This window comes from Acipenser ruthenus, chromosome 7, assembly GCF_902713425.1.
Source record: "Acipenser ruthenus chromosome 7, fAciRut3.2 maternal haplotype, whole genome shotgun sequence".
Taxonomy (NCBI): Eukaryota; Metazoa; Chordata; class Actinopteri; order Acipenseriformes; family Acipenseridae; genus Acipenser; species Acipenser ruthenus.
In genome coordinates, this window is record NC_081195.1 from 43,321,744 (window position 1) to 43,345,532 (window position 23,789).

A 23,789-nucleotide genomic window follows, 5' to 3' on the forward strand; every position below is an offset into this window, starting at 1 on the left:
AGAAGTGCATCCGTTTGCAAAAAAAAGATGTGTAAGGCCACAGGTACCCTTTATTTGTTTGTTGTGATTGAGTTTTATCTTTTAAATAAATGTGTAGCTTATTTTATCTACATTGTTTCTGATATATGGGTCTAAAAATAAGAACTGTTCCAATTATTACATCAAATTGTAAAACGCTGACACCTTAGCAGAGCGTTATCACAGCAGGTTCCCTTCACCTCCAGGCACGCTATATTTAAACTTTTTTATTATTATTTATCTCTCAAGGGTTTCTTACAGTTATTGTATTATTTGCTTATTTGTATGGGTTATACACATGTATATCTCCATATATTAAAAGGAGCAAAATTACACGTGAAGTACGAAAGTGGTGCTCTCCCTGCCCAAGAGAAGTTGGGCACTGCACTACAACACTACACCCCTGTTCTTTAGTCAAAATAGACTAAACGTGAGCAGATTTGAATATCTAGCTAACTCTATTTACAATGTAAGCAATGTGACATTTTCTTAGCAAATATTTAATTCATTATGAAACTATGATGAGAATATGTTTACTTTATTTGAATTTTGACCATCACGCTGTGCTATATTTTTATATTTGTGTCTTATATTTCCCATTCCTGTATTTTACTGAATATAAATCTCACCTAGTTAGCAATGGATGCCCATACACAGGCATAGGGTATTCTACACTCTAAAACACACGTTATTAAAATAAAGTGAAGTTTAATGAATACTTTATTTAACCCAAGACTGTTTTATTGTAATTTGAACAATGCATGGCAGAACTGCATGTTAAGACATGACATAACATGTGGCTGGCATAGAAGAATGTATTGAAGAAAAAATAGTGTACAGGACATGCTGCACTTTTCATGTCTGTTTACAGCATTATTATTGAAGAGCGCAGAAACTACAGCTGCCCTTCAAAGCGCATTGCCTTTTCGACTTAAACTGAAACAGATCCGTTTCAAATTCAATGCCAAACATGTGGTGCTCACATGAATGCCTTCACAAAAACAGATTTACATCGCGTGATATAAGAACGTCCCAGGATATTACTCGGTGCACGTGGAGGGGGTGTGGTGTTTCGTCAGAATTTAAATTCCACTAGTTGGTAACAGTTTGCAAACACAATCTAGGTTGTGTAACACCACGAGTCCTCCTAGACTACTGACCCATAGCTGAAGAAAACTGCTGAGCAGTAGGAAACCACAGAAGAGGGGACCATGGATGCATCATTTCAGAAGATAAACGGAGAAACTGGCATACAGGTGATTGGAGTAGAATTATTATTATTATTATTATTATTATTATTATTATTATTATTATTATTATTATTACTTGAATAAAAAGAAAATGGCACTGTAGGAGAATATATTTAAATAACTATACCTTAGCACACCTATGTTTACGTTCATGTTACTTATTATAGGCTCAATGACCATGTCCACCAGATCGCACTGATGTTTATCCCTTAAGTAGTCCTCTTAGTTTAAACCACACCAGCATCATTTTTAATAACGGAGGGTTTATTCAAAGCCATGTGTAACTTGCACCCCCATCTCATGTATGCTATTGATGCAGTAGTAGGCTAATTCTCGTTCTGGTATTGTACTGTAATTAAATAAGTATTGGCGCTATTACTGAGTCTGTGCCACGAATCAAATAGACTGATATAATTATTAATGCACATTCATATACAATTGTTTTATTTATTTATTAGGAAAAATAGCAATTTGCAGTAGCCTCTTGTAGCCAAAACGTATAGCTTTCTGTAATGGTGACTGCAAAGACAATAAATGCCATCAATGTTATTCTTCATTGTAGAAACCCTCTTGCAGTAAAAATGAAGAACTGATTACCCCAAGTCCTTATGGGTTTGTAGTAAATTGATAACATTTGGGTACCACAGCACTTGTTGGTTTGATTATTAAAATAAGGGCTACGATTATATGTTCAGGGATACCAAGATATTCAGAGAACAAGGAATCTGAATGGGGTGGAATGATCAGTAAAAGCCCCATCCCCAGCACCAAAATCCAGCACAGGTTTAACATGTGTTAGTGAAGTAGGAGTGGTACTTAATAAGCTATTTGATTGTTATGCAACTAACTAAGCCAGAGAAAAGCATGAGCAACAACCTACACATTATAATGTTAAACAGTGGATAGGCCACCAACATAAACTGATGCAATTGTGTTCAGTTGTTACACTACAGTATGTAGTGTTTTTAAACCCCACCAGTATGTGCTGTCCATAACTTCCAGAGCTTTGCTTTTGAGACCATTTGAAAATGCGCTATTGTGTGCAACAGTGTTTGCAGTGGTGGCTACATCAATAGAGTTCTACAAAAACAATGTTATAAAACTAGATTGTGATGTAATACCTGCAAATGTTTACATGCAGCGACAGAACAGACTGGTCAATCAATACCATCCAGCAAACACAGATGACAAAGCCTACAAGCTAAGCTGTATATTTAATCACATTTGGACTTTTCTTCAGTATCTTCAATTATGGGACTGTATTAAAAAACACATGCCATATATATGTTTGGAAGAAAAAAAAACAATCACAATTCTTCACCCTATTCTGTAGGTCATCAGCTCTCAGTTGGTCCTGCATGTTGAAATAAATAATTCTCATTGAATTTCTTGAGCAAAAGGATTGCATTGAAAAGGCATTAAATCCGAAGGAATCTGAAGAATTACAACAGGACACAGATGTATCCATAACTTCAAAACACTTCATTATACATTTTAAAAGAAAAGTAAATCAACTAGACAAACTCGTGCCTTCATCAGTGTACCAGTCTAAAAGTTGTTTGCTCAGCCTGGTACATTCAACGGATCAGTATCAAACTGATTCTGTCTCTCCACTCTCCCTGTGTATCTTGCGGAATGATGAACTACAGTGTAGGATTGCATCACTTCAGTATTAGGCAAATGATGGACAGGTGTTTGAGGAACAGTTGGTATCCAGCCCAAATAATAATGATATGAATGATATTTCCTGCTCCACAAGCTTGTAAGATTCTGATTCTGAGTAAGAGCAGTAAATGAGTCATTCCAGGAGTGTTTGCTCAAGGAATTATATATATATATATATATATATATATATATATATATATATATATATATATATATATATATACACACATACATACATACAGTATATATATATATATATATATATATATATATATATGTATATATATATATATATATATATATATATATATATATATATGTTGCTGTAGAGTTTTTTTTCTGGTTACTTGATTTCTGCTTTGTGAACCTAATAGCATGATGCATGCTGCTGTAGGCATGAACATTATATCAATAAGAAACAGATTAAAGGACTACTAGAACTGGTAGACATCTTTTATAGCACCTTTTAGTAAATCTATAATAATGTTATAACGCTTCTTTTGGTTTCGTGGTTCTTTCTCGTATACTCAAGTTTCCTGATTTGCTCAATTTGCCTACTGTGCATAAAGTAAGACTACATTCTTGATGTGTTAAAATCACAGCGGCAGACATACCACATCAACTGTAACCATTTTGAAAACACTACAAGAACACACATTTAATAAACACAGATATACTGAAGATGGGTCTTTGTGAAGCCTGTTAAATCTTATCTCCTTGCTATCTCTCTTTTTTAATATGGTTTTGCTGCTATTCAGTCACTTATTTAGTTGTAGGGTGTTCCAGTTTTTCTTTTTTTTTTAAGGACTCCCTGGTCATTAGTATGTCTCTGGGTGACACCATTTGGCACTGGTAGACCTGTATGCTCTAAGTCTAGCTTGAAGCCACAGTTACTGAGCACTTGTCTCCTAATACATTTCAGGAATTATATCTTGGGTTTTTTTTGCACAAACTATTTCATTTAGTATCTCCTTTTGAAGGATATTGAGATGTTTGATCTTTTCTTTTTGTATTTCTTTTGGTTCTACCTAGGAGTCCATGTACCTTGAGGAACTGTCCAACAAGGCTCAAGTTGTGTCCTGTATCTTCTCACTAAAGGAGGAAGTTGGGGCACTAGCCAGAACTCTACGCTTGTTTGAGGTGAGTCTAGCAATAATTACAGGTAGGTGTTATTAGGTGTGGGCTGATTGCACAATGCCTTGGAAAATCTAAGTGCTTTATATATATATATATATATATATATATATATATATATATATATATATATATATATATATATATATATATAAATATAAAGAACACATATAGAAAACTGTTGGCCTACTGTAGTTATGTAACATTACCATAGCTCCTATAGCACTTACTTACTCTTATCTTACTCTTATCTTACTCTTACTCTTTTTTTCTTAGTAAGGAATTACTACAGAATATTACTGTTCTATGTGTCCTCTTTTATTATTAAAAACGAACCCCATATGACGACATATTCAAAATGTTTTTTGTGTGTTTGACCATGCTAAACTGTGGTAAAAGTAAAGAAAATAGAAGTAAAGCATAGATGTACAAAATAAAAACACAGTTAACCGTGGTTAGAGGAAAAAAAGTGCTGGGCAAATATACGGTGGTAATCATTTAGAAGCTTTGAATGCTGCCAATACAGGTCCATGCAAAACCGAGTGTTTACTGCAGAGTGTGTTGACAGGACATAGTGCTTATAGCAGTGTGCTGTGCAGTGGTTATTTGTAGTTCTACTTTGTGCTGCCAAGGCCAGTGCTTTGTGGACATGAAACAGAAGCCGTCCTTTGTATTTGTAAACATTGCAGATAAAGCTCTGTTTTGTCCATCCGGAATGTGTACAGATACAGACTGCCCCTCTATTCCAGAAGTTTTACCATCATGTGTTTGACAGGCTTGTATATCTCTGTGGGTTTGTGTTTCTAATCAGGAAAGCATTTAAACCTTAAAGTGAATGAAATTGTGGCAACCAAATCAAATCAATAACTGGATTTCCTTTGAAGTATTAATAGTATAAATAATTGATTGCTTGATCAATGTAAGTATTATTCTCACCTCCCAGTTAATTGGGAATAATTTAGAGTAGTAGGGCACAGACAGAAACTTTAGAATTTGAATGTGAATGTGATGTTATTTAATGGAATGGATGCTAAAACATGCTTTGTAGCTACAGCATATTCATTGTGTTTGTTAAAGTAGCCTGCAATTGCACAATGTTGCAAGGTGATCCAAGTTAAAGTTTTTAATTGTGTGGTACATTTGCCCACACATGAGATTCCTAGATAAAATTGACATGCACAACTATGTTTGTTATGTAATGATTTTGGAGGTGTTTGCAGAGTTAAGGTCACTTGTTTGGCTGGGTCTCAGTAGGTGAATGAATCAATGAATCAATAACACATGAATCAATAACATCTGGCAGCCAAACTCCACCTTACAGCTCACAGTGGGGAAGTAACATCAAAGACTAAAATGGACCTATAAAATCTAATTCCTGGGTTCCACCCCTGATCCGCCTCTCTTCCTCTCTCAATCTATCACTGCCCCCCAGACAAACAGCCAGCCTTCCCCCCACACTGCACACTTCTCTTTCGCGTGCTGTGATAATTTAGACCCTTTAAACTTTAACAGAGCTTTTAACAAACACTTTAATAATTAAATCCCACTGTCCCAGTTTTGTTCATTGTTTAATCTAAATCTAAATCCAAAATACATTAAAGTAAACTCTAAATAAAGTTATCTAAAACAGTTGTCTTTGTCAAGGTATTTTAGAACTTTTTGGGGAAGACAATTACTGCTATTCTATTTTATTAGGTGGCAGATAGCTTGGTGTTTTCGAATGACTACAACATCTCCAGTAACGCGATTGATGGCGTCATCCAAACCCCTCCTTTGAATCCAGTAGTGAGATTATGTACAACTACTACTACTATGACCCATCTGTTTGTTAAAATTAGTTAGTCACCATCTTTGTTAGCACCTCCTTTTTGTTTAGAGGGTGCTAATTTCACTTGACAGCTGGTGAAGGTACTTCATGGTTTCTAAATAGTACTACTACAACTACTACTGCTACTACAACTGAAGATAATAATTTAGGGTTAGGGTTTTCTATATTACTGGTAGTATTCTACTTCAAAAAGTATGGCTACTACTTTGTCTACTAATAATACTAATACTACTACTATGAATAATAATAATAATAATAATAATAATAATAATAATAATAATAATAATAATACATAAGTTGGTTTCATTACCCCAGTTTTTTTTTAAAACTGCTCATGTAGACTGAGAGAAAACAGTTCCAGATGACTTTTAAAGAGCACATTAAAATACAAACTGTCTGAGTACCAATCTCAACCAGCCTATGGCATTGCAGCATTGGTACACTCCCTCTTCCCCACACAGAAATACTCTGGTGCAATGGTCTTTTTCATGTTTTATTTCTATGTTGTGTAATGGAGTCCAGACTCGGAATATTCCCAAAGGCAATAAAATCATGGGCATACCTACAGCTTCCCCAGATGCTTTAAGGTACAACTAATCCCATCTGTACCCTTTCCGTGTCTTTGATAACTGAATCCACCCAGACCTTCTATAATATATGTTTTGTCTTTGGGTGCTAACATTCATTTAATTGATTTAAAGCAGCAATTTCCCCACAATTCTGAGTGATTGTAAGTTACATTCAGTTTACCCTTTTTTTAACCCTTCTGTGAAGGAAAGTTTACCCTTTTTTAACCCTTCTGTGAAGGAAAACCCAGATATGTGATTACACATTCCACACTGGACAGTCTTGCTAAGTGTATGGTGCCCTCTAGTGACTTAAAAAAAAAAACCCCAAAAAAACACAACAGAAGCTGTACAGGTTGACTTATTTCTGGTTACTGGTATTTCTTAGAAGAAACCTTTTTTAGAGCTGCAGTGTTTTCAGTTTTGCTCTCCATACATCTAAGCCAGTGGTGTCACTCACAGTCCACAATCTTTTTCCATGGTCCGTCCTGAATCATTGTGATGTGGTCGTCCAGATCCTTGTTTCAGTCACGTCTTGAATTGTTAAATTGAACCCAGTAGCGTTATCAGATCATTAGAGACCTATTTGGAACAGAGTCCTAGACTGCAATGGACTGAACATCTGAGTGCCACTGATCTAGGTTAACAAAGCTGTGGAACAACCTCAATACTTTCCTTTATTAAACCCCTGACCAATCATTTCATTATACATATTAAACCTGGAATAGAACCAGGACCAGCATTTCCTACCCTTGCTGTAATGAATAATTCAGGTTATAAAAAGAATAACTGTATAGTCTGTAAAGTTACTGGTTAAACTAAAACAATAGGTGTTTCAATTGAAATAAAAAACACATTTATTTCACATGCTTCGCATATCTTTTATGAGGTTTGCATGTGGTGTTGTACAGGTTCTCATTCCACATGTGATTCACTTTCTGTATGAATTCTGTATAACCAAAGAGTGACCATCTTTTTGTCGTTTTATTTTAGTCAGTATTAAACCAGTGCATCTTTTAAAAAAGATTTTAGGGTTTTGCCGTCAAACCCACAGCAGCTGTTGTTGGTATGCTTAATGTGACTGCTGTTCTTGATTGCTTGTCTGAAATATCATATTTTATTTCAAGCCAGGTCCTGGGTTAAGATGGTCTTTAGATACATCATCTAATTATTCCCAAGTTCACAGCTGTAGTCAATAGCATACATAGGCCGCTCACTCAAGAAGGAAAAAACCTCCACCCTTGTGCTATTTATTGTGCAACAGAGGCATGTTTTTTAAAGCCTTATGTAACAAGGCAGAGGCTGGGCATGAACCAGCGACCCCGCACATTGCAAGCGAAGATCTCAGCAACTATGCTAAAGAATTTCTCTGCAGTTGTTGTTATAGAGCTTTTAACCTCATCTCTCCTCACCGACAGAACACACAATCTGCAAAGGCACACAACACTGCCAGTTACACCTAGTTAGCATTAACATTTATCTTAGAAAACTCAGTTCTAAAGAAACAAATTTGATTTACAGTATCGGCTTCTAAATGTTTACAGTGGTGTAGAATGGTAAAACCATGGTGAATGTATGACAAAACACATCCAAGCATGGTAACTCCCAGGTTAGCTCGGTGATGTGTGACCGGGTAGGGTTCTGTGGTTCACTTCCATTACAGATTCTGACCTCAGCACGTGACACTGCTCGAGCCTGTGGGGTATGTGGCTGTCAGGTCACGCTCAGCCAAAATACATGGTTATCAAACGGTAAAACATGATAAATGCATATTATTATTAAAGATACAAACTATCAGAAGATTTGAAGCAAGAAGACCATAAGAGTATAATTCATATGATCTACATTTTCCTAATATTTAATTTCTGGTGTTCATTATGATTCTATATTGATGTTTCTGCTTAGAACATTATTTTCTATGTTTACGTACTCTTCTTTAAAAAAAAAAAAAAAGGTGGGTTTTCAGAAGTATTCCAAATAATGATCTATGCAGAAATAGCAATAGAGACTCATAAAAAACGCATATAATATGATATTAAAGAAGGTAAGAATTAATCGTGTATATGTGTTACTTGTGTTACTATTTCATTGTAAATCTAGATTCTCTTAACCTTCATAAGTATAAAATATGAATTAATTTGAACCAGTATGCTAGCTTAACACAGGTCAGCCTGTCTGGGCAAATAAATGTAATCTTATAATGGTGACAATTAGAATGTCTATTATGTAGCTGTACAACTAACTGTAAGCCCTTGTGTCTATTCACAAGGATAATTATATTATTTGTATTGATGCATGTCTGGAATAAATGAACAGTATTTTAATATAAAATAATAAGCAGCCATAATAACAGTTTTTGATTTAGGTTGTTTCAAAACAGATGATTAAACAGTCTGAACTATAACTTTTTGTATTGCTTTGAAAATGTTTTTACAGCTTCATAATAGTGGGGGAACAAAACCCCCACAGTTGCAAATTCTTCCAACAAAGAGTTATTCATAGAACCATGAGCATAATTATTTGGTGTGATGTGCTGTGTAGTTAACAATGGTTTAAAACAAGTATGAAAATAAATGAGTTGTGTTGTTGTTTTGTTTTTCTTTTGCGTAGGAGAAAGGTATCAACCTGACCCATATTGAATCCCGTCCCTCCCGTCTCAATAAAGAGGATTATGAGTTCTTCATCAATGTGGATGCCACGTGCTCCAAGGAGCTGGACGAAGTCATTGCGAGCCTCAAAACACAGATCAGCGGGCATGTACATGAGCTGTCTCGCAACAAGGCAAAGGACACAGGTAAATGAACGCTCTGTAACTTTTTCATTTCCCCTTTTATACTTTTCTTAAAGCCACACTCTGGTTCATGTTGGTCTATGGTCACACTCTCTGTCCTTGACCTCTTCCAGAGTAAATATTTAACTCTGTGTCATTGCCTGTCCCACAACTGGAAATGAGGACTAAAATGGAAAGTTTGGGGGAGATTTTTATTATATCATGCACAGTGTATAAAAAGTATTATAAATACATCTGACACAAATTTCTACAATGTGTGCCACTACTTGTTAGAGCATAGGAATTTGTAAGAAATGAGGAACTAAAAATGTTTTAAATAATTCAGGAACTTCAGCTTTATAACTCATTTCACAGAATTCCACAAAACCAAAACCCAAGAATTGCCTAAATGTCCTTCTATTCATTCATTCATTATTAGTTATTTCCCAAATTACATTAGTTTAGCTTCAGAAGACAAACTGGCTCCATTCATGTGGACATGCACTCTGCAGAGCTGACTTCTGGCAAAGGGTATCATAACCCCAGTGTCATTAACAGCTCATAGTTAGAATGTTTTTGACAGAAACACAGTTATTCTCTTCATGGCTGTTTTTGGTAACCTCTTACAGGCTGTAGACAGCAGTCTCCCACAAGATAACAGAATTAAATATTTTCTATAATGAAAAAGTCCATTAGGAGATATTTATTGTGTTGTGGAGAAGCCTGCGGACAATGAGGCTGCAGATCCATTGTCTGGGAGGCCCCGAGGCTGGCCACACTTGTTAGCTCTGTTTAGAGAGAGAGCCACTAGTGTCTTAGGAAGTCATACATTTAAAAAATCAGGCATCTGACCCCAATTAAACTGGTCAAAACTTGGGGGTACTGCACAAACTCTCAAATATTTCAAATGCAGGACAGGACATAGAAATATCCAATTAGCATCTTATTAGGCATCTGACATCCACATACATTTCACCTCAACTTGGGTGTCCAGTTTAACCCGACCAATACTGCTTCTAAAGCAGCTGACACTTTGTTATTTATTGCTCAGAAGCTTAAAGCCCTCTATTCTTTGTATGCTATTTAAAAAGTGATATATCGCTACCGTAGAGCTGCTAATGCATTGAAAAATGAATCATCCAGTTAACCAGTGCAAAAGAAGAAAGCAGGAACAAAACTTTGCAAAGTGGCCAATTTATAAAATTTTTACTTCTGGAATAGACTTTCTTAAATGTTTTCCTCTTCAATTTAAATGTTTTAATATTATACAGCTAAATACATACCTAAAATAAATTTATTATTATTATTATTATTATTATTATTATTATTATTATTATTATTATTATTATTATTATTATTATTAAATCCAAATCCAAATAAACTTATTTTATATATATATATATATATATATATATATATATATATATATATATATATATATATATATATATATATATATATATATATATATTTGGGCAACAGACAAAATCTAATATAAAATGAGTTACTGATTATATAGTAGAAAATGCTTCACTGAAATAAATTAAACTTTTGTATTTTCCTTCCTTCCAAGGCGATCAACTTAACTTTGAGCAGCTTCCCAGTAACTTCACAAAATGTACAGAGAAGGGCCGTGTCATATTTAATTTAGGGATGGTACCTTCTCCCCGATAGTCCTTCAAACATACTGTCCAAACTTCCCTGAACTTACCATTAAAAAATGTCTCCAAATAATGAGTTTTTGTATTTACATGAAGCTCTGATCTGATCTTTGAAAAACAGTACAAAGGTGACCCCTGGTGGTAGATAAAGTAATTGTACTCTGAACCACCTTACTAATTACCTTGAGATCAGCATTGACCACATACAATTCTGTTTGTGGAGGGGGGTATTTAAATTTTACTTACCTGGATATTAATTATTTTATCTAACCCTATTTTCCGCAGTTACGTATCCTGAACTGAAAGTGAGATCTGTTATTAAGCATAAATGCCTGCCATAGATAATGATAAAGCATCAGTTTAAGATTTCAATAGGCTTAAATTATCCCACATCCATGTTTAATAGCTAGTTGTATTGGCTACAACAAGTCTTCAAAAAAAAAAAAGAGCAGTCATATCTTCAACCCAAAACAGCTGGCCAGACTAATACAACAGTGAAAGGAAGAAACCTGCAACGCACAAAGCCCTTTCCTTGACTAAAGGAGTACTCCACTAGTCTAGGGTACTGTTCATTGCATTCATCTTTACTGGTTTGTGTTCTAGTGCCGTGGTTCCCAAGGGATATTCAAGATCTAGACAGATTTGCCAACCAGATCCTGAGCTATGGTTCAGAACTGGACTCAGACCATCCGGTAAGCAAAAATCACTCTTTAAAAGATCATCTATTTTTAATTCCTTCCTTTATTTCTTTTTTTTAATCGCATGCCCAACTTGCCATTGCTATACTGCCACTTTGTGAAATGATGTACATTTGAACTTCTGTGTAGTAAAGCACATACTTAATATAATGCTTTCTTAATCCAATACAATTTTTTCCACTAATTAAAACTGAATCCTTCATACAGTACATGGTCTACAGTTGAATATGTATTTGTTGTTATACTGTAACTTATATTAAATATGTACCAGTAAGTACTCAAGCTTCACTCTCATATGTTTATCTAGTGTCCCCTAGGAATTATGTACAGTTATGTACACATTATTTCATGAATTGAAAACTCTTTACACTAGAGGTGAATGAAAATAAGAACACATTCAAAAATCTAACAAGAATATAGAAATGGAACAGCTGCATCCCTGCCATAAGTTAGTGTGGATGGAAATGTAAGACGAGGAGGAATAAAACCTCCAGATAATGCTGTAGAGTGTTCTATTACAGGATGCATGAAATATTAAAATGTTCCTGTTATAGGGGTTTTACCATGCTTCCTTTGTACCTTGTACCGTGTGCTCTTTGCCTCATTAATCCCTTTTGTGTTGTACTCTCTATGAGTCACATGTAAATCGAAGCCATCGGGCCATCTTCTATTTTCATGTAAAAACACTGGAGGAAGCAGGCAGACCGGGAGGAAAAATTGATGTCATTAGTTTAAATAAAGGCCCTATAATTATAAATAATTGCTCTCCTTTCAACCGCCATTAAACTGAAATCTATTCAGTATCTCCAAAAACAATCGACAGAGCTTCCACCATTTTTTAAAACATAACATATTTTATAAAGCAATGTTTATTTGTAATAAATACTTTGAAGAGACATGCAAACAGATACCTCAGATCCTGAAAACATATTTTCTGTTTCTTCCTAGGGGTTTACAGATCCTGTGTACAGGGTCCGACGGAAGGAATTTGCTGACATTGCCTACAACTACAGACAGTAAATATCACCCAATTCTAGACATGATGACAGATACTTTCTTTGACTAAAAAACAGTGTAAACGTCTGGCCCTTTGCTCCCTTACCCCCTCTTATGTCTATGTTTTTTTCTGTCTTCTTGTTGAGGCTATTTATTGAAAATTACAACTAAACAAAGAGAAACAAATTGCAGCAGTCCTGCTTTCAAATGAGACCCGCTGGCTTTGTTGTCTTAATTGTGCTGCTTTATCAGAAGCTACTACAAAGACCGGGATGCTGAATAATACAGCTTCTGGTAATCTTTGCATAGATACTGAAGAGGGAATCATTTACATGAAACTGGAGAACAGCATATGCTAATAGAATAATGAATCATTTCAGTTATATCTATAATGTGCAACACAGGGCTGCACTTTCATCATGAGCGAACCAGCTTTCCATGCTGGCACTTTAAAAAATAGACGATAAGGGAAAACAAGTGGGTGGCATTAACTGCACATTTTACGTCAGCCTGTGAGCAACAGACTTGTTTATTAAACCCTTAAATGAAGTCGTATACTTTTAAATATTCTATATTTGCAATATTCCTAGTATTTATAGTCCATGTCGTGCCTGTAGGAATCTGACAGTATTATTTTATTCTCAAAATTTTTTTTTATAAAAACTCATACTGATTAAAATACAGTACTTTTGCAGTTCAATACAAACAGCAAAATGAATAGTTTTATGCCAAAACTCACTGATGCTTGCTTTTAACATAATTCTGTTAACTATGTAGGCTGTCAAACCAGATAGATTTTCAGTGGATAGTGTGCAAATCAAAGCAAGATCAATGTTACCTCTTTCAAATTAATGAAACAAAAATAGAATTACCCGCAGGCTGTAAAGTTAATTGAATTAGGGCATTTAGTCAAAATGGTAAATAAAGATGTAGTTACGCCAAATGACCAGGATTCTCCACAACAAACTTTTGAAGGATATCCTTGTATGTAGTAATATTTACAGTAGTTATATTAACTATCTATCTGTCTTTCAATTTTATGGTGAATTCTAGGGTAGTAAGGGTTGCATTTCTATTTACCAAACTTAACCAGTCAGACAATTACTTCTATTAATACTTGGCCTATATTAGCCCTAATCCCCAGCACTGAAGACACAGCAGGCATCATGTTCACTCAAATTCCTAATACTTGCCCAAAGTACAGAGAAACATCATCTGTAATTGACAAACCCAGGTTTGGAAGACCCAAAAAGCTGTCTACAAGGATGAGGAATACTTGAAGATAATATCCTTAAGGAATAGAAAGAAGACAAGCGTTGAATTGACAACAGAACTGGCAGAAGGCACAGGTGCTGTCGTCCATCCATCAAGTCCAAAGCACCTTTGACCATTGTTCCATAGTCCAGTTTCTGTGTTTCTGTGCATATCTTAGCCTTTTAGTCTTGTTCCCCTTTCATAAGAGGTATTCTTACTGCAACATATCCTTTAAGTCCCGATTTTAAGAGTGAACTTCGTACTGTTGATTTGATGGACAACGACACCTGTGCCTTCTTCAAGTATTGCTCATCCTTGTTAGACAGCTTTTTGGGTCTTCCAGTCCTGGGTTTGTCAATTACAGATGATGTTTCTCTGTACTTGTTGATTATGCTTCGGATACCACACCTCAAGTGATGCAAGCTATTTCACTCAATGTTTTTCCTTCTTTATGCAAGTCAAGGTTGTATAATAGTAGAAAACAGTAGTGGTGGCTTTGAGTAAATTGTTGATGCTCATAATGCATCAGAGTAGAAAAATGCAACATGTCTAAGACTTTTGCACAGCAGTATACATACCTTAGTGATCTCTCTCAAATCTACAGCAAGCTTCTGGGAGGACTTAAATAACATTGGCTTTCCTCTAATCATTGTAAAGTACCAGTATGTTCTGTATGCAGGTAGTATGCAACACACTAACTGCGTTATCTCAGCAATGTAGACATAAGGAGCTGGGAGAAGAATCATGGCTATTTTCTATACTTACTGAAATACACTGGACTCTCAATCCCTAGACTGTGCTGTTAGGTTTGCCACAGATCCACTACTCTGGTAATTTATACTATACCAACCTTCTGCAACTGTTTTGGTTCCCCTATTTGGTGCATTCAGCCACCACAGCATTTATTTATGGAGACACTCAGAAATCTCTGAAGTTCGATTATTTTTGCACCTCTTCCTTTAATAGGAAATATTTGTTTCTAACTGTTGTTTTCAGTGGCCAAGTTATTCCAAAGGTCGAGTACACAAAGGAAGAGAAGGCCACCTGGGGCACAGTGTTCAGGGAGCTCAAGACCCTCTATCCCACTCATGCCTGTCGGGAACACAACCACGTTTTCCCTCTCCTGGAGAAGTACTGTGGCTACCGGGAAGATAACATCCCACAGCTGGAGGACATCTCCAGATTTCTGCAGTGTAAGGACTTGCTTGAGAAAGATTAATCAGTATGGAATAGACCAAATTAAAGAAAAGGCCCGAAAAAATATTCTAACTCTTACATTACCCTTATCTCCTGATTATTTTGGGGGTAGCTTCAAATGGTCAGGTGTACGCGCATTTCCCCAGTCATTCCAAGGCTTAGGTTGCTAGATGTAATTATTTTTGCTGAATTTTTTCTGTTTGACCCAAAAGCAGCCTGAAGAGGCTCATCTGGTGAGCCCTACCACATGGAGTGCAGTGTCTTTCTGGTTTGAAAGTCAGAGCTTTCTGGTTTGAATCAAAGTAGCTGATTTCGTCTGGGGGCCCATAGGCCAATACTGCATGATTTGTAAATGCTAAAAAAAAAAAAAGGCTGCTCTTCATAAGAGTCATAGATCCAATTGTGTTTAAGCCTGCACAGGATTCCGCTTGCGTCCCGTCGCTGGTCTGCTCTCCTCCCGGGATTTCCTGGCCGGGCTGGCATTCCGGGTCTTTCATTCCACACAGTACATCCGCCATTCATCAAAACCCATGTACACACCTGAACCGTAAGTACAGCTTCAAAACAGATTGCTCAATCTACTTTAAAAACAAATATATTCATATGAATAGGCAGAGTAGCAAACATTTATTTGTAATCTTCTTCTTTATAAAGCCGTGGAAAAGTAAAGCACAAGCAGCATATGAATCTAGTCAATGTAGTTTGTTATTTATGGGTAAATGCATTGTTTAAACCCAGTATAACAGGTTATGCACACTTACCTTTTTCAGTCCTGGAAGAGGAGCCCAATTCACTGAGTTTACAGATGTATCAAAGTCCTGTACTATTATAATTAAATGTATATATATATTTTTTTTTTTAAATAGAAAATGTTTTGTTAAACCTAATGTGTCAATTTAATGGTACTCACTGTGCGTAGTGTGCATCCATCTGGGGAAGCCACTGTATAAAATTCTGCAGATTAACAAAAAGGGAGAAAAAAAATTCTTCAAATTGCAGTAAATGATTTGTTTTTCCTACACAGTGATATCTGCCATGAACTGTTGGGCCATGTGCCTCTATTTGCTGATCCACGCTTTGCCCAGTTTTCACAGGTACGTTAATCAACCTATTTGAAAAAAAAAGAGAAATGTGGCACCTAAATATTTTGACAGGTGCGTAATTCAAGCATTTCAGCTCATCACAGTCAGCCAGGTATATCAGACGTAACTGTATTCTCTTCATCAACCTTTCTTCAATGAAAGTGCAGAGACTAAATAAAAGCGTGTTATGAGCAGAATTTGTATGACTTACACATTAGCAGTAAAGCAGTAGTCAGTTTGAGGAAGATATGTATTTGTGTATGGGTTATTATTAATTACTTAGCAAACACCCTTATCCAGGGCGACTTACAATTGTTACAAGATATCATATTGTTTTTACATACAACTACAATATTTTTGTACACATTATTTTTACATACAATTACCCATTTATACAGTGGGTTTTTTTACTGGAGCAATCTAGGTAAATTACCTTGGTCAAGGGTACAGCAGCAGTGTCCCCCACCTGGGATTGAACCCACGACCCTCCGGTCAACAGTCCAGAGCCCTAACCACTACTCCACACTGCTGCCACTGCTGTTATATGTAAGCAGTAGCACACGACAGGGTGTGCAGTAGTTATAACATTTCTGCACGCTCTGGATGCATTGTGAGGTACGAGGCGAAACCAAGAAAATGCACCTGAGTCAGGGAAACTCATGCAGTAGAAAGAGCCATATTTATTAAAGAGCCATATTTATTAAAGAGCCATATTTATTAAAGCTTCCACATATTTTTATTACATCTTTGCCTTTTGGCCTTGCCCTTCGAGGTACCCCTGCCCATAATTTAGTTTGCTGATAGCGGAGAGGCTGACTGTAGGGAAGCCACAGGCAGGGGGGCAGGATAGCTGCCTTCCCCCTTAGACAAAGCCAAAAAACAGGTGGAGGCTAGGGAGGAGGAGGTGAACTCCACAACAGGGACAAATGGATTGAGGTAAGATATAGAGCCCTTTCTACCTGATCATTGAGCGTGTTGTTTATCGAATGACAAATGAGATACTAGCCATTTAACTGACGAATGTTATGATAATGAGGATGCCTAATATGCTTGATGTTTATGATTGTAATATATCTCAAAAGTGAGTTCCCTGCCTGAACCACCACTTTGCTAAATTCATTTTATATGTGTTATTGCGCTTATAAACTAGACTTAATAAAGCACAACATTCAGTATTCACTGTGATTTTAAAATTTGATTTGAACTGTGTGGTAATGCAAAAATTCCTGCAGTCATGTGGTTGCTAAGAACCAATCAGAGAGCTTACTTTGTCCAAGACATTTTATAAGAAGCATGTAAACAGCCAGCCTCGGTCCATTCACTTCTATTCTCTTTTACTAATAATAAAGCAATGATAAATAATATTTTAAACATGGAAAACTCTAATATATGGTTAGACTATATTAAATTACTGATAATACCATTGGAAGATGAATTAGTTCTTCAAATAAAGACAACCAACTCCTTGAAAACATTTATATATTTTTTTTGTCTGGAATCTATCTTTTTGGCCAGTGATTAAAGAGTAAGTAGCAGGGTTCTGAAAATATATAACATTACACGTCACCATGTGTTACTACAACTGTTTAAATAACATACCTGTAACTTTTCTATAACATACCTGTAACTTAAATAACATACCTGTAGCTTTTCATTGTTAACACCTGACAACGTTTTACTGATAGTGTAAGGATTATTGCCCACATTGTCAAACAGGTAACACATTAACAATCCATGATGTGGTACGGAACAGAAAAACCAGAGTACTTGTTGTTATATGTTGTTTTTTTTTATTGCTCTTCCTGCATTGATTTAGAGGACAGACCTCAAACCCCAGTGCACTAAAAGTGTAGTTGTCAGGATGTTAACAATGAAAAGACAAATTACAGGTACATTATTTAAACAGTTGTAGCAACACGTGGGGACGTATAATGCTATATTTTTCAGAACCCCACTACATACTCTAAGTGCCTGCCAAGGAAAGGTCCAAGTTTTTACATACATAGATAAGAAAAACCTAGTTTGAAAGCACAAAGAACATGACAGTAGCACACACTGGCTCATATAGAGACTGTGGCAAGAAAGTTCAGCTTGGCTTAAACAATCTTCAATAAACTGGAAACAATGTTATGCCGTGATCACTCAGAGAACTGGGTGTCTGTGGAAAAAGGTACCTTAAGTGAAATTAAAGAAGTTATCTAAAAACAAAGATATTTTACGAAACGTGTTTTTGGGGGATTCAGTCATCACACTGTATTGAGAGTTGCTAAGATGTAGATATAGAATAATAGGTAATAATAGGTAGAATATTAGCTGGGGCTGTATGTGTAGGGCTACACTGCTGTTAAACTAGGGTACTGCTGCAATTATTTCAATGCCATTTCATTTATCTTTATTTATAGATCAAGACCCTGTAACACCATATGCATACTGTATCAAAATGTTACTATCTGTTGATAGATTTTGAGAAAAAGCAGTCAAAAAGTTTAAGTAAAATTCTTGTTTTATTCCAACAGGCAAAGATGGGTGGATATTCATGAGACTTGGCATACGTTGTTCAGATTGAGATTATCTAGGGAATGCAGTGCTTGAACTCTTTAGTGCTTACATTCATTTTGAAATATCTGCTCAAAAATTCTAAGCCTATCAACAGAGACAACATGTGAGGTTTTGAATTAGCGTGCATCAAATGAATAATTGCCACAGGGTTTGTCTGTTTCCTGCAGGAAATCGGACTGGCTTCTCTGGGTGCGCCAGACGAGTACATAGAAAAACTAGCAACGGTATTGTCATTGGTCTTCATTTTCCTACACATTATGTGTTCTTTATCTTGTATACCTTTCTTAACACCTTCACGTGAAAGAGGACAGCGGAGGTTCTTGTTAGAGCATTTTTTTCAGCATTGCATATAGATAATATGTTAAACATTATATTCCAATTTTTTTTCTATATATTTTCTGTGCTGATCATTTTGTTGTAAATAACATATCTACAGTCAAACCAGCTTATGAAGAGAACTCAACTGACCATTTATAGAGTAGTTTTCATAGACATGTGGTCTTTATAAATAATTGAATTGCATTCAAAAGATGCATTGCACACATGGTGGACAAAAGGCAAGTACTATCACAAGCACATTGAATACAAATATCCGGGTCCCAGAACAGTCCCATTGATTAACCATCCAGGTCACTATATCTCACACTGTTAGACTGTTTTCTCTGTGGACAAGTACAGGGACTGATAACCAGATACCAATGCAAGTTCTGAATCTGAGCCACAAAATGTCCTCCCTACCATTAAGATGAGTGGATGAGATCACCCAACAACAGAATGGTGCCCACTTCAAGCATCTCTTGAATTAAGTGTCATTTTCTCCTGTGGTGCTTGCCTTTTGTCCCACTGTATTGAGAGATTAATCAAAGCTACTGAATATAGGTAGTCTTTTATACAAGTTTTACTGTAGTGTTTTCATCCAGTAACAAGCTTTACTTTTTCTTGCTTCTAGGTGTACTGGTTTACAGTCGAGTTTGGTCTGTGCAAACAGGGTTCGGAAATTAAGGCATATGGAGCCGGCTTGCTTTCCTCTTTTGGAGAACTGCAGGTTTGGACTCATTTTCATTTTTTTCAGAAACATGCAAGACATCAATAAAAAAAAAAATAATAATGTAGTTTTGGAAACTGTAAAATGTCACAGGAAATGTATATGGCAAATAATCTTGAAACTTTGTGCTTCCTTCTTTGGAATAAGAAGTGACATATGACCTGATATAACTGAATCATTTAGTCTTCCTGAGCCATGTCACTTCCTCCTTCCAGGAAGCAGACACATAGCTTTCAAAGGAAATATAATAAGAAATGAATTAATAACAGAAGAGTGATTGCCTAGCACAGCAAATCTCACCACTGAGTGCTGTGCTCATGGATATATTAGTAGTCAGTGGTTGTTTTCTGTTTTGGTTTATTTGGATACAGGGAGCAGTATGCAAATCTGTCACAATCCATTCTTTATTCCCCCACCATAATGGAGCCATATGTACATTTTCAGACCAATCCAGCAAGGCATTTAGAAGTTATAAGGTTCACAAGCTTTCATAGAGAAAAAGAAAACAAACAAGAAAACAGTGTGCGCAATGCACAGCATGTCACTAACATAAATATAAAAATACGATAATGTAAATAATAATCTTACATGTGCTTCTTTTTTGCAGTATTGCTTAACAAATAAACCAGAGATCCAGCCATTTGAACCTGAAAAGACTGCCCTTCAGACGTACCCGATTACTGAGTTCCAGCCCATTTACTTTGTTGCTGAAAGCTTTGAAGGTGCCAAAGAAAAAGTCAGGTAAAACTATGTTGTTTAGCGAAGCAGATTAATATTTCAGTTAGTTGTTCTAAAACAACTTAAACTGTATCAATGACAGAAAAAGACTTAACACATTTTAGTTGGCAAAGTGGTGTCTGTAATTTTGAAATTTGAGGTACTGATATTAATTAAATTATCCAGCTGTCAAAAAAACACTCAGTCATAGATTTCAAGTAAAAATGTCTTAAAGCTATTCATATCATATTAAAAAAAAGAATATGGTAGTTATGATCATGCTTGTCTTTTTTTTTAACTGACTGAGAGTGAGAAAAGCAATGGTTTGTAGTCACAATTTTTTCTATGCCAACAGAAAATTTGCTGCCACCATCCCTAGGCCCTTCTCTGTCCGCTACAACCCTTATACCCATAGCATTGAGGTCCTGGACAGCATGCAGCAGCTGAAGAACCTGGCTGACAGCATCAGTGGTAAGACATATGTGGGAGCATATTGTCAAAGCATTTATTTGGGTCTTTACCCCCCCCCCCCAAGAGCCCCCAGTGTTTATAGTTAATGTTATATCCAGGCTGTGACTCTATTCCAAGCTCTTTTGTTAAATTGGAACTACTGTTGATAAATCAATCATACTAACAAAAAACAAAAAAACAAATCCTGCTTTCTACAAAACACAACATCTGGGAGGGTTCTCTTTTATTTATTTAAATAATGCCGCTGTTTAGATCACTTCAATAGACCACACTCACCATAATGACTGGTCTAGCTTAGGTTACACATGTCTAGGGCAGGCAAATAGAAGACCAGCTCTTGAAGTTAAGTCTAAGAACCTTAACAAAGGAAATCCCCCCCCCCCCCTCCCCCGTCATAAAAACGTCATTAAAAAAGCAAAACTATTCACGCTTTTTTGAAAAGAACAGTTAACTTACTAAAATTACTCAGTTTTATCTGTCTAATTTTGAAACATCACTATACTACAAAAGCATGGAGTAAATGTTGCACCGGGGGAAGGCTTAGTAACTATTACTAATGTTTTTGTTTGTTTTTCAGGTGAAATGGGAATTCTTGCCAATGCGCTTAAGAAAATGGAATAAGAAATAAAAAACAAAATAGGGAGATCTGCTACCAAGAACATGTATAAATATTGAATTGCAATTAGCTCTGCTATGCTGCTGAAGTGTATGTCAAGCTGAATTATGTGCTTCTTTTCAGTTCATTCATGTATAACCACAAATTTATTGTGTACTATAAGAGTTACGTTAATCATATCTTAAACCTATAGCAAGAGCTATACGCTTCTATAAACCTTTTCAAATATACTGTACTGCTTGCTTTTGTTTAGATCTGTAATGTGCTCCTTTCACCAGTGATAGATAGATCTGAAGGAAAGCGGGTCTGGGATCATTCTGACAGGGTACTGCAACTCACCTGTGCCTCTGTCCTCTCACTCTCGTTCTCATGTCTTTATAAAAGTAAATGTCCTCCAGTGCTTGGAGGTACAGCTGCTGCCATCACATTTACAAAGGGTATTAACATTAAGCAGAATATACCAGATGGGAGCCTTTTGAACATAACTGTGCCTGTGCTAAATTGCATCATTGCAGTGCTTTGAAGCATACATTTATTTCATTTTTTTTAAATGTGTTGTTATCTATTTTTATTTTCAATAGATGCTTGTTTGTCAGACATTTACTTTGAAATTAAACTGGTCACATATGCTAGACCCCCCCCCCCCCCCCCCCCCCCGTTCTCCAGACAGAGACATGATTTTAAAATGGTTATAGAAAGAATAGAATAATTTTAGCACAATTAGAACAGCATTACAGTGGGGGTAGTTGCATCACTAAATAACTTTATAATCGGTTGATAATAGATCAAATATGTACCTGTATGCCATTTTTAGAGCTGTATTATCTATATGATCACCTGTATGATACAAAATAAATACATTTAACTGTTAAAAGAAAAACAGTTGCTCTGTTGTTTTTTATAATTATGTTCTGGTATATGGTCAATAGTTGGGTCTTGGGTCAGTTGAATCATAAACAAGCCTACTGTATTTTGTATAATAATCATTAAGAAATACATAGCTGGTGACATCAACGATGTTTTTTGCCAATTGGCTACAGTAGTGTGCCTCGAGTAGATTCTAACTGGACAAGCGCATTATTCGTTTAACACACGAGACTTATGCCAGTGTGATAATGACTCCTCCAGATGGATGCACTGAGATTTTTCACAGCATTACCTGTGATAAACTGTTTACAAAACAACGATGTAGAAATGTATTATTGAGTTTCACCTCCTTTGTCATGTTTAAAAGCTTAACTGGAACATTCTACCAGCTACTGGATTAATTAAAAACAAAGTTAATTAATAATTGTATTGTTGAAATTTAGAAACTGTTATTTTCAAGCGGTGAGTCATTATTTGTAACCCTTTTTGATATTAATGTTATAATTGATGATAACTGCAGGTTAGAAATAGCCAATAGCGTGAAAGTAGTGGCAGACGACTGTATCCTCGTTTTCCATCAATAACATCTTGCTCGTATATAATATGTACAACACATAGACTGTTAAGTATTATGTTAAACAAACACTGTAAGAAGCAATTATGCATACTTAATTAGACTACGGTATTACCAGCATTCATATTTCATAATTTCTGGAAGCATCGTTTCAGCACCTTGGATAGCAACCGATATTGTTTGCTTTATTTTTTAGCTTGGAAGGGTGAAATCATTTATATATATATATATATATATATATATATATATATATATATATATATATATATATATATATATATATATATATACGCATATCAGGTTATCAAAAGTCCTGTTACATTAATTGTAAGTTTGTTTACATGTAGTGTAAGGGTGCTTTACAGAGACCGTTGTTGTTGTTCTTAGAGGGTTTTTCTAATTGTATTATTTTTTATGTTGTATATTGGCATCAGGGCTGGCTTTAGCCCCTCATTTTAACAAGGCGAAAATGGAAAATAGTGGTTCAAATTACGAGAGCCTAAATATCTACTGTAGTATCTACTACTGTATAAGGAAATATCTACTATAGTATCTACTACTGTATAAGGAAATGTCAGCAATTCATTTCTTCAAAAAAAAAAAAAAAAAAAGTTCTGGTCCATTGACCAAATAGCAGTATCTAAAATGTCAAATTTATTTATTTAAAAAAAATGAATTACTTTTTAAAACGTAGTTGAACAGTCCATAAAGATAAAAGGCACTAATTAAAACTTTAAATGTAAAACTAATGACGCAGATTTTACATTGTCACTAGATCCGAATGCGTAACGAATTTGCATATGGAATGCAGGTAGCGCCAA

The 23,789-nt window shown here is 35.6% G+C and overlaps 1 protein-coding gene across 1 annotated transcript; it reads left to right on the top strand.

Annotated features, from left to right (window-relative positions):
* The first annotated feature begins 1,118 nt into the window (after positions 1 to 1,118).
* LOC117415782 (phenylalanine-4-hydroxylase) lies at positions 1,119 to 22,407 on the top strand. Its single transcript, XM_034026576.3, has 13 exons — positions 1,119 to 1,274; positions 3,966 to 4,073; positions 9,072 to 9,255; positions 11,496 to 11,584; positions 12,539 to 12,606; positions 14,837 to 15,033; positions 15,449 to 15,584; positions 16,062 to 16,131; positions 18,846 to 18,902; positions 19,628 to 19,723; positions 20,331 to 20,464; positions 20,796 to 20,911; positions 21,489 to 22,407. Exons 1-13 carry the CDS (start codon positions 1,230 to 1,232, stop codon positions 21,530 to 21,532), a joined length of 1,344 nt encoding a protein of 447 aa, XP_033882467.1. The 5' UTR covers positions 1,119 to 1,229; the 3' UTR covers positions 21,533 to 22,407.
* Positions 22,408 to 23,789: the final 1,382 nt, after the last annotated feature.